The sequence below is a fragment of the Malaclemys terrapin genome, chromosome 5 (genome assembly GCF_027887155.1).
Source record: "Malaclemys terrapin pileata isolate rMalTer1 chromosome 5, rMalTer1.hap1, whole genome shotgun sequence".
Taxonomy (NCBI): domain Eukaryota; kingdom Metazoa; phylum Chordata; order Testudines; family Emydidae; genus Malaclemys; species Malaclemys terrapin.
In genome coordinates, this window is record NC_071509.1 from 6,853,341 (window position 1) to 6,871,461 (window position 18,121).

At 41.1% G+C, this 18,121-nt stretch overlaps 1 protein-coding gene and 1 long non-coding RNA gene across 3 annotated transcripts in view; one reads left to right on the forward strand and one right to left on the reverse strand.

Annotated features, from left to right (window-relative positions):
- Positions 1 to 18,121, reverse strand: part of ATRN (attractin) — a 251,846-nt gene that overhangs the window by 186,918 nt on the left and 46,807 nt on the right. The window contains exons 2-3 of the mRNA XM_054028816.1: positions 9,692 to 9,775; positions 2,853 to 2,966 (exon numbers count right to left, since the gene is read on the reverse strand). Of these exons, the coding sequence (XP_053884791.1) occupies positions 2,853 to 2,966; positions 9,692 to 9,775 (198 nt within the window). The remainder of the gene's footprint in view (positions 1 to 2,852; positions 2,967 to 9,691; positions 9,776 to 18,121) is intronic.
- The window catches only part of LOC128837583 (uncharacterized), an 84,396-nt gene that overhangs the window by 39,074 nt on the left and 27,201 nt on the right, over positions 1 to 18,121 (forward strand). The gene's annotated exons all lie outside the window — the stretch shown is intronic.

Consider the following 18,121-nt stretch of genomic DNA (forward strand, 5'->3'; position numbering starts at 1 on the left):
CCACCACCGCCTGTCCCCGCCCCCCGGAAGTCAAGGGGCGGGACAGGAAGTATAAAGGCCGGCCGCCAGAGCTCAGTTGGCGGCCAGCCACCACAGGGAGCAGACGTGCGGCCGGGAGCTCCCGGCCAGGAGACCGTCGAAGACCCTAGCTGGCCTGAGCTACCCCGGGCCCGCTACGAGGAGGAGCCGCCGGAGCCCGTTCACGCCCGCCACTGGGAGAACCCCTGGGAACCGAACCCCGCTAACCCTGAGGGTGAGACTGGACCCGAACCCCTCAGCCCCTGCTGCTATCCAGAGGAGCCGCCTGAGGACCATTGGCCGGACTTCCCGGCAGAGCTACCAGACTTGCCGCCGAGCCCGGGCAGAGAGGAGCCCATGCAGGTGGACTGGCCCGATCCCGGCGCAACGACCGAGGTAGGCTGTGAGGGGGATCACGGAAGTAGCCCGGGGGTAGCCGACCCCGGTCCGGCTGCAACTGAGTGTGAGCCTATGTCAGTGTGTTGCGGCCTGGATACCCCACTGACCAGCAGCGGCAGCAACCGCTGTTAGGGCCCCGGGCTGGAACGCAGTGGAGTGGGTGGGCCTGCGTTCCCCCCTGCCACCCTCCGTACGGGTGGCAGGCTTCCCCCTCACCCAACGCTCGGCTACAGAAGCCTGGGCTTTGAACTGCTTGCTCGCTCAGCCCCTGCAACAAGGGCCTGAGTTAACTGTGTTTGCCCCGCCCTGATCCAGGGCCTGGGCTCTGAACTATTTGCTCGCTCAGCCCCTGCAACAAGGGCCTGAGCTTAACTGTGTTTGCCCCGCCCTGATCCAGGGCCTGGGCTCTGAACTATTTGCTCGCTCAGCCCCTGCAACAAGGGCCTGAGCTAACTGTGTTTGCCCCGCCCTGATCCAGGGCCTGGGCTCTGAACTATTTGCTCGCTCAGCCCCTGCAACAAGGGCCTGAGCTTAACTGTGTTTGCCCCGCCCTGATCCAGGGCCTGGCCTCTGAACTATTTGCTCGCTCAGCCCCTGCAAACAAGGGCCTGAGCTTAACTGTGTTTGCCCCGCCCTGATCCAGGGCCTGGGCTTTGAACTGTTTGCTCGCTCAGCCCCTGCAACAAGGGCCTGAGCCTAACTGTGTTTGCCCCGCCCTGATCCAGGGCCTGGGCTTTGAACTATTTACCCGCTCAGCCCCTGCCATAAGGACCTGAGCCTAACTGTGTTTGCCCCGCCCTGATCCAGGGCCTGGGCTCTGAACTATTTGCCCGCTCAGCCCAGCAAGCAAGGGTCTGAGCTAACTGTGTTTGCCCCGCCCTGATCCAGGGCCTGGGCTCCTGAGCTTTAACTGTGGTTGCTCCGACTCTGCACCAAAGAGCCGGAGTTTCAGGACTAACTGACTGCTTATTCCCAGAGTAGTGAGTCGGTGTGGCTCCCCTCCTGCCCGGAAGGGTCGAGCCCCGGCTAGGACCTACTACACCAATTCATATGTATTCTATTTACCTCAGCTGAAGAAGGCAAGAACATAAGTTGGTCTGTTGCTACAAGAGTAAACTATATTGGATTTGGTCTTTTTTCTGCACTTAAAACATTAACCTCTTGGCACCAGTAGCCATAATGCCTTAGGTTACTACCAATACTGCCAAATCTCCCTCGTCCCCAGGAGATCATCACTCTACCTGTATTCATTTTTAAAAGGTCCATCACTGTGGTATCCAAATGACTTCATGAGAAGTAAACAAGAATCTCTCTTCCAAAATTACTGGAAGAAACTAGCTTTACGTTTTGGGTTTTATTTAAACTATATAATTGAGGGGGTTGCTGATCTGTTTGTGAGGCATGTATGGCTATAGTTCTGCTTGGTTCCAGTCACACAAGCAAGACCCAAACTTATAACATAGTAAATTCACTACCAGATGTAAGCCTGATACTTTAAGGGCAGATTTTGTAGTTTACATAAGGCTTGCATAATGAACATCAAATTAAACATTTTCGATATTAAAAAAAATCAGGGTTTCTGTATTTCACACATGTGCCAGCAATACCCCTCTGCCATGTACATTGGCCAAACCAGACAGTCTCTACGTAAAAGAAGAAATGGACACAAATCAGACGTCAAGAATTAGAACATTCAAAAACCAGCCGGAGAACACTTCAATCTCCCTGGTCACTTGATTACAGACCTAAAAGTCGCAATATTACAACAAAAAAAACTTCAAAAACAGACTCCAAGAAGAGACTGCTGAATTGGAATTAATTTGCAAATTGGACACCATTAAATTAGGCTTGAATAAAGACTGGGAGTGGATGGGTCATTACACAAAGTAAAACTATTTCCCCATGCTTATTTCTCCCCCCTACAATTCCTCACATCTCCTTGTCAATTGCTGGAAATGGGCCATTGTGATTACCACTACAAAAAGTTCTTTTTTTCTCCTGCTGATAATAGCTCACCTTAACTGATCGCTCTCCTTATAGTTTGTGTGTGTGTGTGTGTGTGTGTGTGTGTGTGCTGTATTTTCCACTACATGCATCCGATGAAGTGGGCTGTAGCCCACGAAAGCTTATGCTCAACTAAATTTGTTAGTCTCTACGGTGCCACAAGTACTCCTGTTCTTTTTACACAAAATAAGGATTCAAGTGTACTACTGTTAAATCCCCTGATCCATCCCTCAGCAAAATACTAACAGTTTTTACTACTGGTTGGCTATGGTTTGAGTAACAGTACACTTATCACCAGTACACACACAGCTATATATTCATGATACTTAGACCCTTTTTTCCCCCCCTTGGAAAGCCAAATCTTCATTTAGGAGTCAAGTAAAACAATAGCATAATATACAATTAGCTTCATACTGTGTGGTAGGACTTACCTAAAAGCTGCCACTAATGGAGCATAAACTGAGTCTCCGTCATACACGTACAAATGGTCCCAACTGCATTCTGTAGCAAAGTGATTGAATCGAAGCCTCAGGATTGTATTTGGCCTAAACAAAAAACAAACCCTAAATTAACCATACAAAAACCCCACAACGGACAGCATCCCCAAACAACTGCCTTGATGTGAAGTTTCACTCTCAAAGTGACTCTGAAAAAAAATATCAGTTATTCACCTTACAGTAACTGTGATTTCTCAAGATGTGTTGTCTATTTAGATTCCACTCTGTGCACCCCAAGCGCGAGATTTGGCTAGCAGTGTCCACTGGGGCCGCCCCACCCCAGTCCCCCAAAGGCATTAAAAGCAGGCTGTTCCTATGCCAATATAGAATTCTGTAGTTAGAGGCCTCTAAAAGCAGGAAAGGAGGGTGAGTCATGATATCTTTGATATCCATGATATCCACACATCTCATTTTCTGTAAGGTAGATATTCAATTATTAGACAATGACTTGGAAAAAAAAAATAGATTCCACTATTGGTGACTAACAAACATTTCTCTGTTTGCACGGAATTGGATAAATATGGTATAACAACATATACGGAACAGCATAAGATACTTAAACAATGACTGGAGAGGACGAAAGAGTAGTGTCTTGCAAAGGTGTGTACTGAGCTCCGAGTAGCTGCCCTATAGATTTCAGAAATAGGGATGTTTTTGAAACAGTCAGCAGAGGCTGCCTGAGCTCTAATGGGACCAGGTGACTAACTTAGCTAACCCATAGCAAGTCCACATACAGTTGGACTCCCACTTAGATATTCTGAGAGAATGACTGACTGACCCTTAACCATTTCTGCAAAGGCCACAAACAGTGTAAAAGTGTGTTCCTGAATGGTTTTGGCCTGTCAATATAAAAAGGCAGTGCCCTTACGACAAGCGTGTGAAACTCAGCTCTCCCCGGGGCTGAGTAAGGCTTGGGGAAGAAAACTGGGAGATGAACAGACTGGATCATATGGAACTCAAACAATTTTTGGAAGGAACTTGAAATGAGGTCTGATTGTGACACTATCCTTATAAAAACTATACAAGGGGGACCTGCTATGTGGGCCTAAATCTTGCCTATCCTTTGAGCTGATGCAACGGCCACTCAAAAAATCAGTCTTCACTGGAAGGTGGTACAGGGAACAAGCTGCTAAAGGTTCAAAGGTGGGGCGGGGGGAACCCCATCAACCTTGCTAATCCTCTACTGAGGCACAAAGAGGAAGGGGGTTCCTAAATTGGGGAGAAATAAACAGGTTCCTGAAAGTCCTCATACATATCTACTGCAGCTGTTCTCAAACTGTGGGTTGTGACCCCGAAGTGGGTTCTGACCCCATTTTAATGGGGTCACCAAGGCTGGCTTAGACTTGCAGGGGCTCGGGGCCAAAGCCCGAGATCCACCGCTAAGGGCCAAAGCCCAAGGGATTCAACCCTGAGTGGCGAGGCTTAGGTTACAGGCCCCCTGGTGGGGGCTCAGGCTTTGGCTTTGTCCCACCCTCCGTGACAGTGGGACTCACACGGGCTCAGGCTTCAATCCCTCCTCCTGGGGTCGTGTAGTAATTTCTTGTTGTCAGAAGGGGGTCGTGGTGCAATGAAGTTTGAGAACCCCGATCTACTGTATGATGAGAAAACACAATATGGCCCTGGATAGGAGGGTGGTGAAGTATTTTAAAGTTACATGAATTGAAATGCTAGTGGAGTCTGAATAAATATGGGTACCTTATCTCTTCCTTCTTGGAGCTGAGACATACAGGCCCAGGGAATGAGGATCAGCCTGGGAGTCATTTAAAGAATGCAAGGCCTCATCTGTCTTTGAATTAAGAAATGCATTGTCGTCAAAGAGAAAGCCCTCAATTGTAGGGCTGTCAAGTGATTAAAAAGATTAAACACGATTAATCCCACGATCAATAGCACTGTTAAGCAATAATAGAATACCATTTATTTAAATATTTTTGGTGTTTTCTACATTTTCATATATATTGTATTGTGTTGTAATTGAGATCAAAGTGTACAGTACTCACTTTATATTTTTGATGACAAGTATTTGCACTGTAAAAAAACAAAAGAAATAGTATTTTTCAATTCACCTAATACAAGTACTGTAATGCAATCTCTATCATGAAAGTTGAACTTACAAATGTAGAATTATGTACATTTAAAAATAAAACAATGTAAAATTTTAGAGCCTGCAAGTCCACTCAGTCCTACTTCTTGTTCAGCCACTCAAACAAGTTTATTTACATTTGCAGGAGATAATGCTGCCCACTTCTTGTTTACAATGTCACCTGAAAGTGAGAACAGGCGTTCTTGTGGCACTATTGTATCCGGCATCGCAAGATATTTACGTGCCAGATGCGATAAAGATTCACATGTCCCTTCATGCTTCAATCACCATTCCAGAAGACATGCGTCCATGCTGACGACGAGTTCTGCTCAATAACAATCCAAAATATTGGAGGGAGGGATATTTTGGATTGTGGGAGGGATACCTCAGTGGTTTGAGCATTGGCCTGCTAAACCCAGGGATGTGAGTTCAATCCTTGAGGGGGCCACTCAGGGATCTGGGGCAAAATCAGTACTTAGTCCTGCTAGTGAAGGCAGGGGGCTGGACTCGATGACCTTTCAAGGTCCCTTCCAGTTCTAGGAGATGGGATATCTCCATTAATTTATTTATTTATTTAATTTAAAACAGTGAAGACCAACACGTGTTCATTTTCATTATCCGAGTCAGATGCCACCAGCAGAAGGCTGATTTTCTTTTTGGTGGTTCGGATTCTGTAGTTTCCGCATTGGTGTTGCTCTTTTAAAGACTTCTGAAAGCAAACTCCATACCTTGTCCCTCTCAGATTTTGGAAGGCACTTCAGATTCTTAAACCTTGGGTCGAGTGCTGTAGCTATCTTTAGAAATCTCACATTGGTACCTTCCTTGCGTTTTGTCAAATCTGCAGCGACAGTGTTCTTAAAATGAACAACATGTGCTGGGTTATCATCCAATACTGCTATAACATGAAATATATGGCAGAATGCGGATAAAACAGAGCAGGGGACATACAATTCTGCCCCCAGGGATTCAGTCAGAAATTTAATTAACACTTATTTTTTTAAATGAGTGTTATCAACATGAAAGCATGTCCTCTAGAATGGTGGCTGAAGCATGAAGAGGCATATGAATGTTTAGCATATCTGGCACGAAAATGCCTTGCAATGCAGGCTACAAAAGTGCCATGTAAATGCCTGTTCTCACTTTCTGGTGACATTGTAAATAAGAAGAGGGCAGCATTATCTCCTGTAAATATAAACAAACTTGTTTGTCTTAGCGATTGGCTGAACAAGTAGCAGCACTGAGTGGACTTGTAGGCTCTGAAGTTTTACATTGTTTTGTTTTTGAGTGCAGTTATGTAACAACAAAAATCTACATTTGTAAGTTGCACTTTCACTACAAAGAGATTGCGCTACAGTACTTGTATAAGGTGAATTGAAAAATACTATTTCTTTTGTTTATCATTTTTACAGTACAAATATTTGTAAGCAAAATATACACTGATTTCAATAACACAGAATACAATATATATGAAAATGTAGAAAAACATCCAAAATATTTAATAAATTTCAACTGGTATTCTATTATTTAACAGTGCAGTTAAAACTGCAATTAATCACAAATAATTTTTTTAATTGGGATTAATTTTTTTTAGTTAATCGCGTGAATTAACTGCAATTAATCGACAGCCCTAATCAATTGTTATTTGGACCTCCATGGGAATCCCGAATGCTTGTAACCAGGATAATCTTCACATCTCAGATGTGACCGTGGTGAGTAACGCTGTATTAGAGGCATCTAGTGCAGCTCATAGAGAAGTGCGAGATATCAGCTGCTCCTCATTTATCATAGATTTGAACTCTTTCCTAGACTCTAGAGAAAGTGTGACTGTAAATTGAGACAGCTTGTCCCAGGGCAAGTAATTGTATTTTGCTAGCAGTTCTGGGTAATTAGTTTCTCACATCTAGGGACTGCCTAGTAAGTAAACTTTATTGCCCAAATAGACCCCACAAAGCGGGAGCTTTCTCCCTTTGTGTTTGTTTGGGAGGTCCTTGCTGTTTGAACTTCTCCTGGACAGCTGCTTCAAGAGATCCTGGCACTGGATGAGAACACAAGTATTCAAATCCCTTTGAAGGGTGGAATCTTTGCTGGAGTCTGCCACAAGTGCTTCGCAGGTTCCAACAGTCCCTGTTTTATAGGCATTGTGAGCCTACCAAACATGAAAACGTAGGGAATATTCAGCAGTCATATTTCCGGTCTGAATTTGTCTAGCTTCAATTTCCAGCTACTGGATCTTGTTATACACCTTTGTCTATAGATAGTCTATAGTAGACTCTAGCAACAGAGGGTCCTGTGGCACCTTTAAGACTAACAGAAGTATTGGGAGCATAAGCTTTCGTGAGTAAGAACCTCACTTCTTCAGACGCAATACCTCACTTCTTCACTTCCATCTGAAGAAGTGAGGTTCTTACTCACGAAAGCTTATGCTCCCAATACTTCTGTTAGTCTTAAAGGTGCCACAGGACCCTCTGTTGCTTTTTACAGATTCAGACTAACACGGCTACCCCTCTGATAGTAGACTCTAGAGCTCTCTTAACAGCACAGGATGCACTCCAAGCATGAGGTGAAGACAGACACCTGCACAGTTGATAGTTGTATAGAAACTTTTCAGAGTGGAACTATACTTCAGAATTGCATACCTTTACATTTGGCAAACCAGAGATAGTATAGACTATTTCTCTAAGGATGTGTACTTTGTTTTTGGCAGCATAATTCTCTACTATCTCCTTTCTGCCCAGCTTGAAGCCCCCATTCCCACTATCCTCTGATGCCAAGACTAAAATCAAGTGAGAAGGTGAAGCTGGAAGAGCTTTGGGTGTAGCTCAGCACTTCGACTAACACATGTTCATTTTGTTCATCTCCTAGCACCAAAGATGTGGTATGACTGAGGAAGAAGATTTCTAGCTCGCTCACTCATAAAATATATGTTTTCCTGGGAAAGCAGCAGGATACATGCAAGGAAACACTGCACATGAACTAAGATTAGCTATGTTGATATTTATCAGGGAACTGTGAATAGAACATTTTCTTGGGTAAAAAAAAGTTAATGAGTAGAAAACTTTAGCCTAGTGCTATGAGATTAAAGCTTGTTATAAGAGAATTGCTGAGCTTTGGGGAATTTTAAGGAACATACCACAGAGACAAACACAGACATCTTCTATTATTTGAAATTCAAAACAGGGTGGAGTCAAATCTTCCTACAAAACCAACGGAACCTAAGTGTACAGAGAACATAGGTAAAAATGTATTCGTTGCTGTTTCAGGATCTTCGGGACCCTGATCCTGCAAGATGCTGAGTGACCTCAACTCCCAGGAATTTCAGCACAGGTGAAGTCACTCATTCCATCACAAAACCTAGTCTTTACTCAGCAACCTGCCCATTTAGCCTCTTTCCAGAGTCCCACAGTTCTGCTTCAATCTCATTTAAAGCTATGTTGCTTAATGCATGACAGCTGACAGTTCAAATATTTAAAAATTAGACTGATTTTGCAGCTCTGGTGCCGGCACTCACACACACAAACACACACACCTTTATGATGGTTAAACCACTAATCAGATGATCGTCAGAAGCTAAACACTGTAAGTGTCACTCTTAAAATTACTGCAAAAAAGTCAGAAAAAGCAATAAAAAATTATCAATGTCACAGTGTAACACTGACAGACCCCGGTCATCAGCAGGCAGGCTTGAACCTGGGACCTCTGGAGCTAAATGCATGAGCTAAAAGCCACCTGGCTCTTAACTAAGACTGTAGCAGACTCATTACTCTCTAAGTGGTCTCAGTGCCACTAGAGGAGAACAGATCACTATACCCAGGAGGCTGTTGTAACCCACACACAACAGGCAACCTTTGGCACGCGGCCCATCAGGAAAAGCTGCTGGCGGGCCGAGACTGCTTGTTTACCTGCAGTGTCCGCAGGTTTGGCCAATTGCAGCTCCTACTGACCGCCGTTTGCCATTTCAGGCAAATGGGGGCTGCAGGATGTGGCGGCCAGTACATCCCTCGGCCCGGAGCGCTTCCCACAGCCCGCCTTGGCCTGGAACGGCGAACGGCGGCCAGTGGGCGCTGCAACTGGCCAAACCTGCGGACGCTGCAGGTAAATAAACCATCCCGGCCCGCCAGCAGCTTTTCTCGATGAGCTGCGTGCCAAAGGTTGCCGATCCCTGATGTGGGAGATTCCTAACTGCCTTTTCAGACTTTAAGAGACCTTTGCAAGAAGGGCAACCATTCCTCTGAAGTCATTGGGAACTAATGAGTAAATACACATTTGGAAAGCAACAGAAGCTCAGCATTTATTTGAAAATTGATTTTTTTTTTCATGCACAGGATTTTTTAAAGTTAGAGCTCTCTGCTTTTGACATTTGGGGAAAGAAAAGAAAAAAGTTACAAATGCAGTCTAGCCAAACATCTGAAATTCGGAAATCTGGAGAGTTTGCAACCATATTTAAATCATTTTAACACCAAACCAAACTTCTATTTGTTTTGAGCTTTTCAACTATCCAATTTTATAAAGCAGTCAAGTCCTTGAAAATCATCATTTAGAAAGAAAGGGCAATGTTGATTATTGTGAGTGTGTTCTTTCCCATAATAATTCATAAAAGTGAGTGAAACCAAGGTCTAAATGTGTTCACTAATTGAACTGCACTTAAAATTATTGTAAATAACGCGCTATAAAAATTAAGATGTTTGTTACTTACTTTCCTTCAATGAGCCATGTGCATTTTGTTTTGTATTTATAATGTCCAGGCCCATCTGTTACATATCCGGAAGATCCAGTTAGCCTGTAAATAAAAATTAGAAATGTAGGTTTCTAATGTGATTAAATACCTGAGTTTTTCCAAACATCTTAGGTTCAAAAAATGCCCTGATTAAAGCACCCAGCTTTAGGTTTGCATTTATTGAATGGCCGTTATAAAAAAATACACACACAAATCCATCAGACAATTGGGATTCTGCTACTGTACTCTTGGTCTGTACCCCTTCTCGTAACTAGCCAGAGTACCCACAAGTTGTGCCAGGAAGTTCAAAGTGGTGTTCTCATCTGGCTTCCTTCTCAGACCAGCAACTCAGCCAAATGGTATTTCTTTCATAACGGAAGACAGGTACAGAAAGAGTAATGTAGGGAGGATGGCAATAGAACTTCCCTTAGTATAGCAGCCAAAAGTGATGAAATAAGGTACTTGTTTTTAAGTACTGTAGTGAAAACAAATAGAAAATGAAAGATTTGTTGAAACAATCTGCAAAGTTACTACAAAAGTAAAACTTCCAAAATACAAAGAAATATTACTTTCAAAAGCAGAGTCTAGAGGAATGCGGAGTACTTGTGGCACCTTAGAGACTAACACATTTATTTTTGTTAGTTTCTAAGGTGCCACAAGTACTCTTAGAGTCTAAAGGGTAATTCATGGTCCAGTCTAGATTGGACGTATGTTATAGACTCTTCTCCAAGACCTATGCGCTCAACTCTCCTTACTCTCCACTCCATTTTCAAATGTAATAACCCTCTCTGTCAGTGCCTGGATCAGTTATAACTCATTTCTGCTTCGAAGACTTTGATAACCCACATTGCGGGCAATGGTCCCTGTTCCTGGTATAAGTTTATTTCTTAAAAATGCTGCCTCTTCCATCAATTTGTTTCCCCTTAGACTACTCAAAATTATTTTCCATGGTCTTAGTTGAAATGCATCACTGCTGGACACAGACTGAATGGATGATTTTAGCCACTCCTTAGCAGATTCATTAAATCTAGCATTTGAGGTGTTGGTGTAAAAACAAAAACAAAACCCTACCTATGGAAGAATTTGAGAGTAATCGAGGATGCACCCCAGCTGTACTGGTGTGGAGTGAGTGATTAAGTGTCTTCAATTAAACCATATTTCCCTGATGTTTCCTTTTCTCCCTGGGAGTAATTATTTTCACTTTAGCATTTCAATTGGCCAGTTAAGACTCAGGCCTGTGTATCACCTGAAAGGAGTATACTAATACTCCATTTCAAGCAACACAAATGCAAATTTTAAATGATATAAAATCCAATCTTATTAAAAGGTACAGACAAAATTATTTGTAACAGCAGGTACCGAATAGAACCTCATAAGTCAAGGATAATTAGCAATTTCTATCATAACATGTTATAAAAACTAGGGCTGTCACGCAATTAAAAACATTAACTGCATGATTAAAAACATTAACCGTGATGAATTGCGCTGTTAATAATAGAATACCATTTATTTAAAATATCTTTGAATGTTTTCTACATTTTCAAATATATTGATTTCAGTTACAACAGAATACAAAGTGTACAGTGCTCACTTTATATTTATTTTTATTACAAATATTTGCAATGTAAAAATCAGAAGAAATAGTATTTTTCAATTCACCTAATATAAGTACTGTAATGCAATCTCTTTATCATGAAAGTTGAACTTACAAACGTAGAATTATGAACAAAAAAATAACTGCACTAAAAAATAAAACGTCAAACTTTAGAGCCTACAAGTCCATTCAGTCCTACTTCTTGGTCAGCCAATCACTCAAACAAGGTTGGTTACATTTGCAGGAGATCATTCTGCCTGCTTCTTGTTTACAATGTCACCTGAAAGTGAGAAAGAGGCGTTCGCCTGGCATTGTTGTAGCCAGCGTCGCAAGATATTTACATGCCAGATGCAGTAAAGATTCATATGTCCCCGCATGCTTTGACCACCACCTTTCCATGCTGATGACAGGTTCTGCTCAATAACTATCCAAAGCACTGTGGACCCACATATGTTCATTTTCATCATCTGAGTCAGATGCCACCAGCAGGTTGATTTTCTTTTTTGGTGGTTCGGGTTCTGTAAGTTTCCACATCAGAGTGTTGCTCTTTTAAGACTTCTGAAAGCATGCTCCACACTTCGTCCTTCTCAGATTTTGGAAGGCATTTGAGATTTTTAAACCTTGGGTCAAGCGCTGTAGCTATCTTTAGAAATCTCACATTGGTACCTTCTTTGCGTTTTGTCAAATCTGAAGTGAAAGTGTTCTTAAAATGAACAACATGTGCTGGGTCATCATCTGAGACTGCTACAACATGAAGCATATGGCAGAATGTGAGTAAAACAAAACAGGAGACATACAATTCTCCCCCGCCGAGGAGTTCAGTCAAAAATTTAATGCATTTTTTATCATCAGCAGCACAGAATCATGTCCTCTGGAATGGTGGCCGAAGCATGAAGGGGTATATGAATGTTTAGCATATCTGGCATGTAAATATCTTGCAATGCCGGCTACAGAAGTGCCTTGCGAATGCCTGTTCTCACTGTTAGGTGACATTGTAAATAAGAAGCGGGCAGCATTATCTCCCGTAAATGTAAACAAACTTGTTTGTCTTAGCAATTGGCTGAACAAGAAGTAGGACTGAGTGGATTTGTAGGCTCTAAAGTTTGACATTGCTTTGTTTTGAGTGCAGTTATGTAACAAAACAAAAATCTACATTTGTAAGTAGCACTTTCACGATAGAAATTGCACTACAGTACATGTATGAGGTGAACGTAAAAACACTTATTTTTAGTACAAATATTTGTAATCAAAAATAATATAAAGTGAGCACTGTACACTTTATATTCTGTGCTGTAATTGAAATCAATATATTTGAAAATGTAGACAAACCATCCACAAATAGTACACCAATTGAAATTTATTAAATATTATTTAACAGTGCGATTAAAACCGTGACTAATCGAGATTATTTTTTTTAAATGGAGATTAATTCTGAGTTAATCATGTGAGTTAACTGTGATTAAAACCGTCCTCAGGCTGCAGAAAAGCCATTACTCCAAGAAGCTGCACTTCTGGAGAGTATTGGCTTTGTATCTCATATCCTACCTCTGTTTCAGTTATTAGATCAACTGAAAACTCTATTTTTTAATTACACACTGATAAGTCCCCACTATTTCAGGTACTATGGAAGCAAGAGTCCTTCCCAGGAGATAAATGTGAAAAATTTCTCCAAATCCTGCCTCTCAGCCTCCCTTCCGAAGAGAACTGAGTACTAAGCCATGACATCATTCACCCTCCCCCTCATGTAGGTCATTCCACTGTTTACAAGCTCACCAGGCTTCTGGAATCCAAGGGCTTGTGAGATTTAAAACCACTACAAGTCACCGATTCCTTCCTTTTTCCTCAGTTTAACTATTGACTGGGGCTGAACAACATCCTTTCCCAAGGGAGGAGCAGCAGTGCACACGTGCAGCCCATCCTGAGAGAATCTGAGAATCCATTGGAATTTAGGGGAGAGTGCAAGATCAAGACCAGAACTATCCGGCCCAGTTTGACTGATACAGATAAAATGAGACCGAGTAGTCCTAGTGGGTCCTCACAGATGCATTATAAAAACAAGAGTTCCAAAAGAATTTTTACAAGAGAATTTTGGCATTAAAAACATTGTGAAGTAGAAATCAACATGTTCCAGCAACATTTTCTAGCAACTGAGCAGCTACATGACGCTCCACTGGAGAACATGCTTGTATTTTAAAGCAACTTAGCAAGTTCTCAGAGAAATATATTTTATTTGAGCTGGTCAGGAAAAAGTAAGACAGAACCATTTGCGGAGAATGCAGCTCCATCAAAATGAAACATACTTGATGAAATCATGTTGATTTCATCAAAAATGGAAAGAAGTTCCAACTATGTCAAAATGTCCCATTTCAACATTTAAGAAAAAAATGTTTTCACTTTTTCCTTTCTAAATGACTTGTTTACATTTTTTTTTAAATGTGTAGGCTATATATGATAAATAAAAGTCAAATGGAAGTGAAATGTTCCAGTTTTATTGAAGCTGACTATTTTAATTCACCCAAAATGAAATTTTGGAAAATTTTCTTTCACTCAGAAATTTCAAATTTTGGGTGTTTGTTCCTAACTGGAACTAAAACAATTTTGATGTCTTGATTGAATTTTCATTCTCCACACAGCTCTATATTTTATACTTTCCAACTTAAAATATCTGGGCCCAAAACTTTTCAGCCTGAAGTTCCGCACCGAATCCATTTTTGGGCAACTAGAGCAGTGGCCCAATTTTCAGAGTTATGCTAAGCTCCTGCAGATGCCGTGAACTTCAGTGAGGCGGCTTTGAGTATTTTTGTTTGTTTTTTCAATTGTTCAACATTTCTGAAAAGTCAGACTATCCATTTATATTTTTAAACATGGACTCAGGTACCTAATCTAGGCACTACGAATATTTGAAAAATTTGGCCCTCTTTTCTATATACCTTAATCTTTTGAAAACAGCGGCAATGGGGAGCCTGGGAATCTTACTGTTTTAAGTAAGCTAATGTTTCAACTCTGAAGGCACTTTGCCTGCAACTGATACTGTGCAGACTTTGGAAACGGAGTAAATCTCAGGAGCTAAAAAACAATCAGCCATTACCCAGGAATCATTGTGAACGACCTGCTCTGGAAACAATTACTCTGGGATTCACTACAGAAAAACTATCAAAGGCAATATAAGATAATGTCTCAAACATTCCAGGGAACCTTGCATGCTCCAGTGTTGACAGAACTTAGACATATTTGAACAATACAAAAACAAAAATGAACTGTTTAAGTTAAAAGAAATAACCCAAAACTTTATCAACAAAGTTTCCTTGGTAAAAAACAAGATCTGAATACTAATCTGTAAATGATTTACATCCCTCACTAACCTTTGGAACATATTTCATTAAACACAAATAAACCCACGTATACTAAGTATCATTACAGAGAGTTCAACACCAAAGCAAATGAAATTGAAGCTAAGTTGTCATAACTGCACTCTGGTATTACACAACACATGGTACTGTATGAACAACCCACAAGCTGGAGATAAAAAGAAATACCTGGCACAAAAGCAAGCTAAGGCTGGAGTCTTATCCTTAAATTAAACAAAAACAAGCTGATAAGAGGTTAAATTGCATTCCCAATACTAATGAAAAACAAAAACCCTAGAATTTTTCTAATATTGGTCCTCGGTCTACACCACACAAATATCTACCATATTTAAGCACTGTACTTGAGCCTGGCAGAGGCCCATCATTCCTTAAACATGGTTTGGTTTTCCCTATGTAAAAAAGATCAAAACATGATCTAGGTACTTAAGGTCTGGGGAAATTTGCAGTGTAGCTGGTGCCACCCCAACACCAGATGATATGACAACTAGAACCATTATGAGAGAGATCTTTTTACTAACATACTATTGGGAATAAAAGTCACTTGAGTCCTATACTGTCACTGATTCTCATACAGTTTGACTCACTAACATCAGTATTTCGTATATTTATAATGTTATCACCTAGATACTAAGGATGGGCATCCTAGAAATGAACTAAAAATTGTACTCTTATATTAATTCATAACTTTGAATGCTGTGTATTCTGACTGTTCTATCCTAAACCAGCAGTGCATTATATCATTCTGTAAGAAGGTCTTCTGGACTGCTCAGGCTTTAACTGGCTCCAGCCTCTCTTCTTGACTGGGACAAGCAGTTGCAGTAATGTAAGGACAACAGGCAAACAAATGAAGGGAGTGAGTATAGAGAAGCTTAACACCTTCAGAGCTCTAAGAGGGACTTGGAGGACCTCCAGAGTGGAAAAATGCTATAAACAATATCTGTTTTACAAATACACCTCAGAGACTTTTTGGATTTAAAAAAACATCAAAAGCAATTAGTTCATTTTTAACATTAACAGATGGCAAAACTGTAATTTACAGTATTGAGGTAACATTTTCCAAAGCACTTAGGTGACTTAAAAGTCTAAGCATCATTGGCTTTCAATGGGACTTAGGCTCTTAAGTACTTAAGTCACTTTTGAAAATCGTAGTCCTGAAGTCCCGTTTTCGAAAGTAACTTTTTTCATGCTCCACAGTTAGACATATACAAGAGAGTTATCAAGCCATGAACACTGTGGGTTTCATTTTTTTATAAATCAAAAGGAAGATGAAGCAGTACAAAGGGTCAATAGATTTTGCTGAAAAAAAAGCTTACAACATTTAATGTGAAATGTTTTATTATTTAAAAGCATTTTCTTTATTTAGATCTTCCTGTGTGGTTCCAACAACCCACACAAAAGCAAAATCCTAATACAAGTGAACCAGAGAGTGAAACCTATCAATCAAGTTTCAATAGACCAACAGAATGAAATGCAAAAACTGACCACAAATCAGAAAATCAGATTTAGCAACTTCAGCTCTCAAACTCAGATTTATTAATACTGGAAGGATTTTTTTTAAACACACAAATGATTGTATATTCACAGAATTACTCTAAAAACACAGACTGCAACCAGACTAATACATCAACTCAGTTACTTAAAATATCAAGTAGCCGGCTTTGCTAACAACAAAGTTTAAAAAACAACAACAACAGACTAAACAGTACTACAATAGAATTACCACTCAGTCACATAACAATGTGTTTATTAGCAGAGAAGAGCAACATTTGAGGTAAATTTAATACTGGTGACAAACAGTAAAAAGTACTTGCCTTCTATTTATCTACAGAAATAGTACAAACACAAACAGCGTAAAACTCCCCCTACCCTTCCTTCATTGGTCTTTCACCATCATGACTTAATAAGGGGCCATAAGGCCAACCCTAGGGGAAAGCGGATAATTCTATCGCTATGGCCCATCAAATCCTTGACGTCTCTAAAATACCGTCGACAACAATGCTCATTAGTGCTGGCTGTGATATGGACCCCTCTTCACTAGGACCTGGAATGAGACCATATATTAATTCCACATAAACCACTTACAGCCATTATTATAGATGAATTTAAACTGCTGATCTATAACTAAAAGGTTTTATATCCTGTTTACTAGTCCCACAGCATCCCATCCTAAATTAATTAATGTTGCTCTTATTTCATAATTGATTATTTTCTCAGAGAGTGCACACGTTGCTTGAAGTGGAAAGGCCCACGCATATGGTTCAACATAAGTACGTTTTTGTTTAAACTGTAGACAAAGAACAGCTGCCAAAAATTCGCAAGAGAGAAATAGACAAATTAACCTGTGCCTCTATCTACCTTATGATTTTCTAACTCCTATAAAAGCGATGTCTCTTTTCCTTACCAATTGCAAAGGTCATTGGTACACCCGAGAACCAAACCTTAGCTAGGCAGGACAGTGTCCCTTCAGACACAGACCTCTTACAAATAGAGTTTGTACTTGTGAAAACTGTGGTTATGTACATGAAAATTTTAAGCTTACAATGCTGAAGACAAGGGTGAACTTTTCATTTGCATATTAAAGAAACTACCTAAGATGGTATTACATGGATTCTTTTGTGCAACAGTTAATTAAACCTGTATCTGTGCACATTTTTCATCTAGTTATCAGGGAGCAAAAGGAAATCTATAGGATAATACCACATGTATTGAAAGGATGGAAGTTTTAACACCCTAAGGATATGTCTACACTGCAATGTAAGCTTGGGCTCAGACTCAGGCTTGAGCCCAAACCCCCACACCACCTACAAACAACTTGTGCTAACCCTGGGCTTGAACCCAGGGTCCCAGGACCCCACAGGGATGGAGAGTCCAAACCTGAGGCAACTCAGGACCCAGGGTTCAAGCCCTATTGCTTTGCAGCGTAGATGCAGCCCCACTGTATTCATGCTCTGGGAGTCCACCAGAAGTATTCCACAGTCCCATAGGCTGACTCTCTTTATCCTCTAGGGTATGTCTACACTGCAATTAAAAACCCACGGCTGGCCCAGGCCAACTGACTTGGGCTAAGGGACTGTTTAATTGAGGCGCAGATGTTCAGGCTCAGGATACAACGATACAACTGGAATTAGACTCTTGAAGTCTTCCATCATCAAAACCTGTTTTTACAATAGCTGTGGAAAAATGAGGCATCTTTAAGAAACGTACTAGTAGTTTTTAAATTGCAATATATGTTTTAACTGTGTATATTTCTTACTGATAAGATTTGATTTTTGGTGGGGAAGGGTTTTTATGTTGCCTGGGCTCTAAGACCCTGAGAGATAGGAGGGTCCCAGAGCTCAGGCTGCAGCCCGAGCCGGAACGTCTACACCCCAATTAAACAGTACCTTAGCCCAAGCCCCACAAGCCCAAGGCAGCGGTCCAGCCAAGGGTGTCTAACTGCAGTGTATA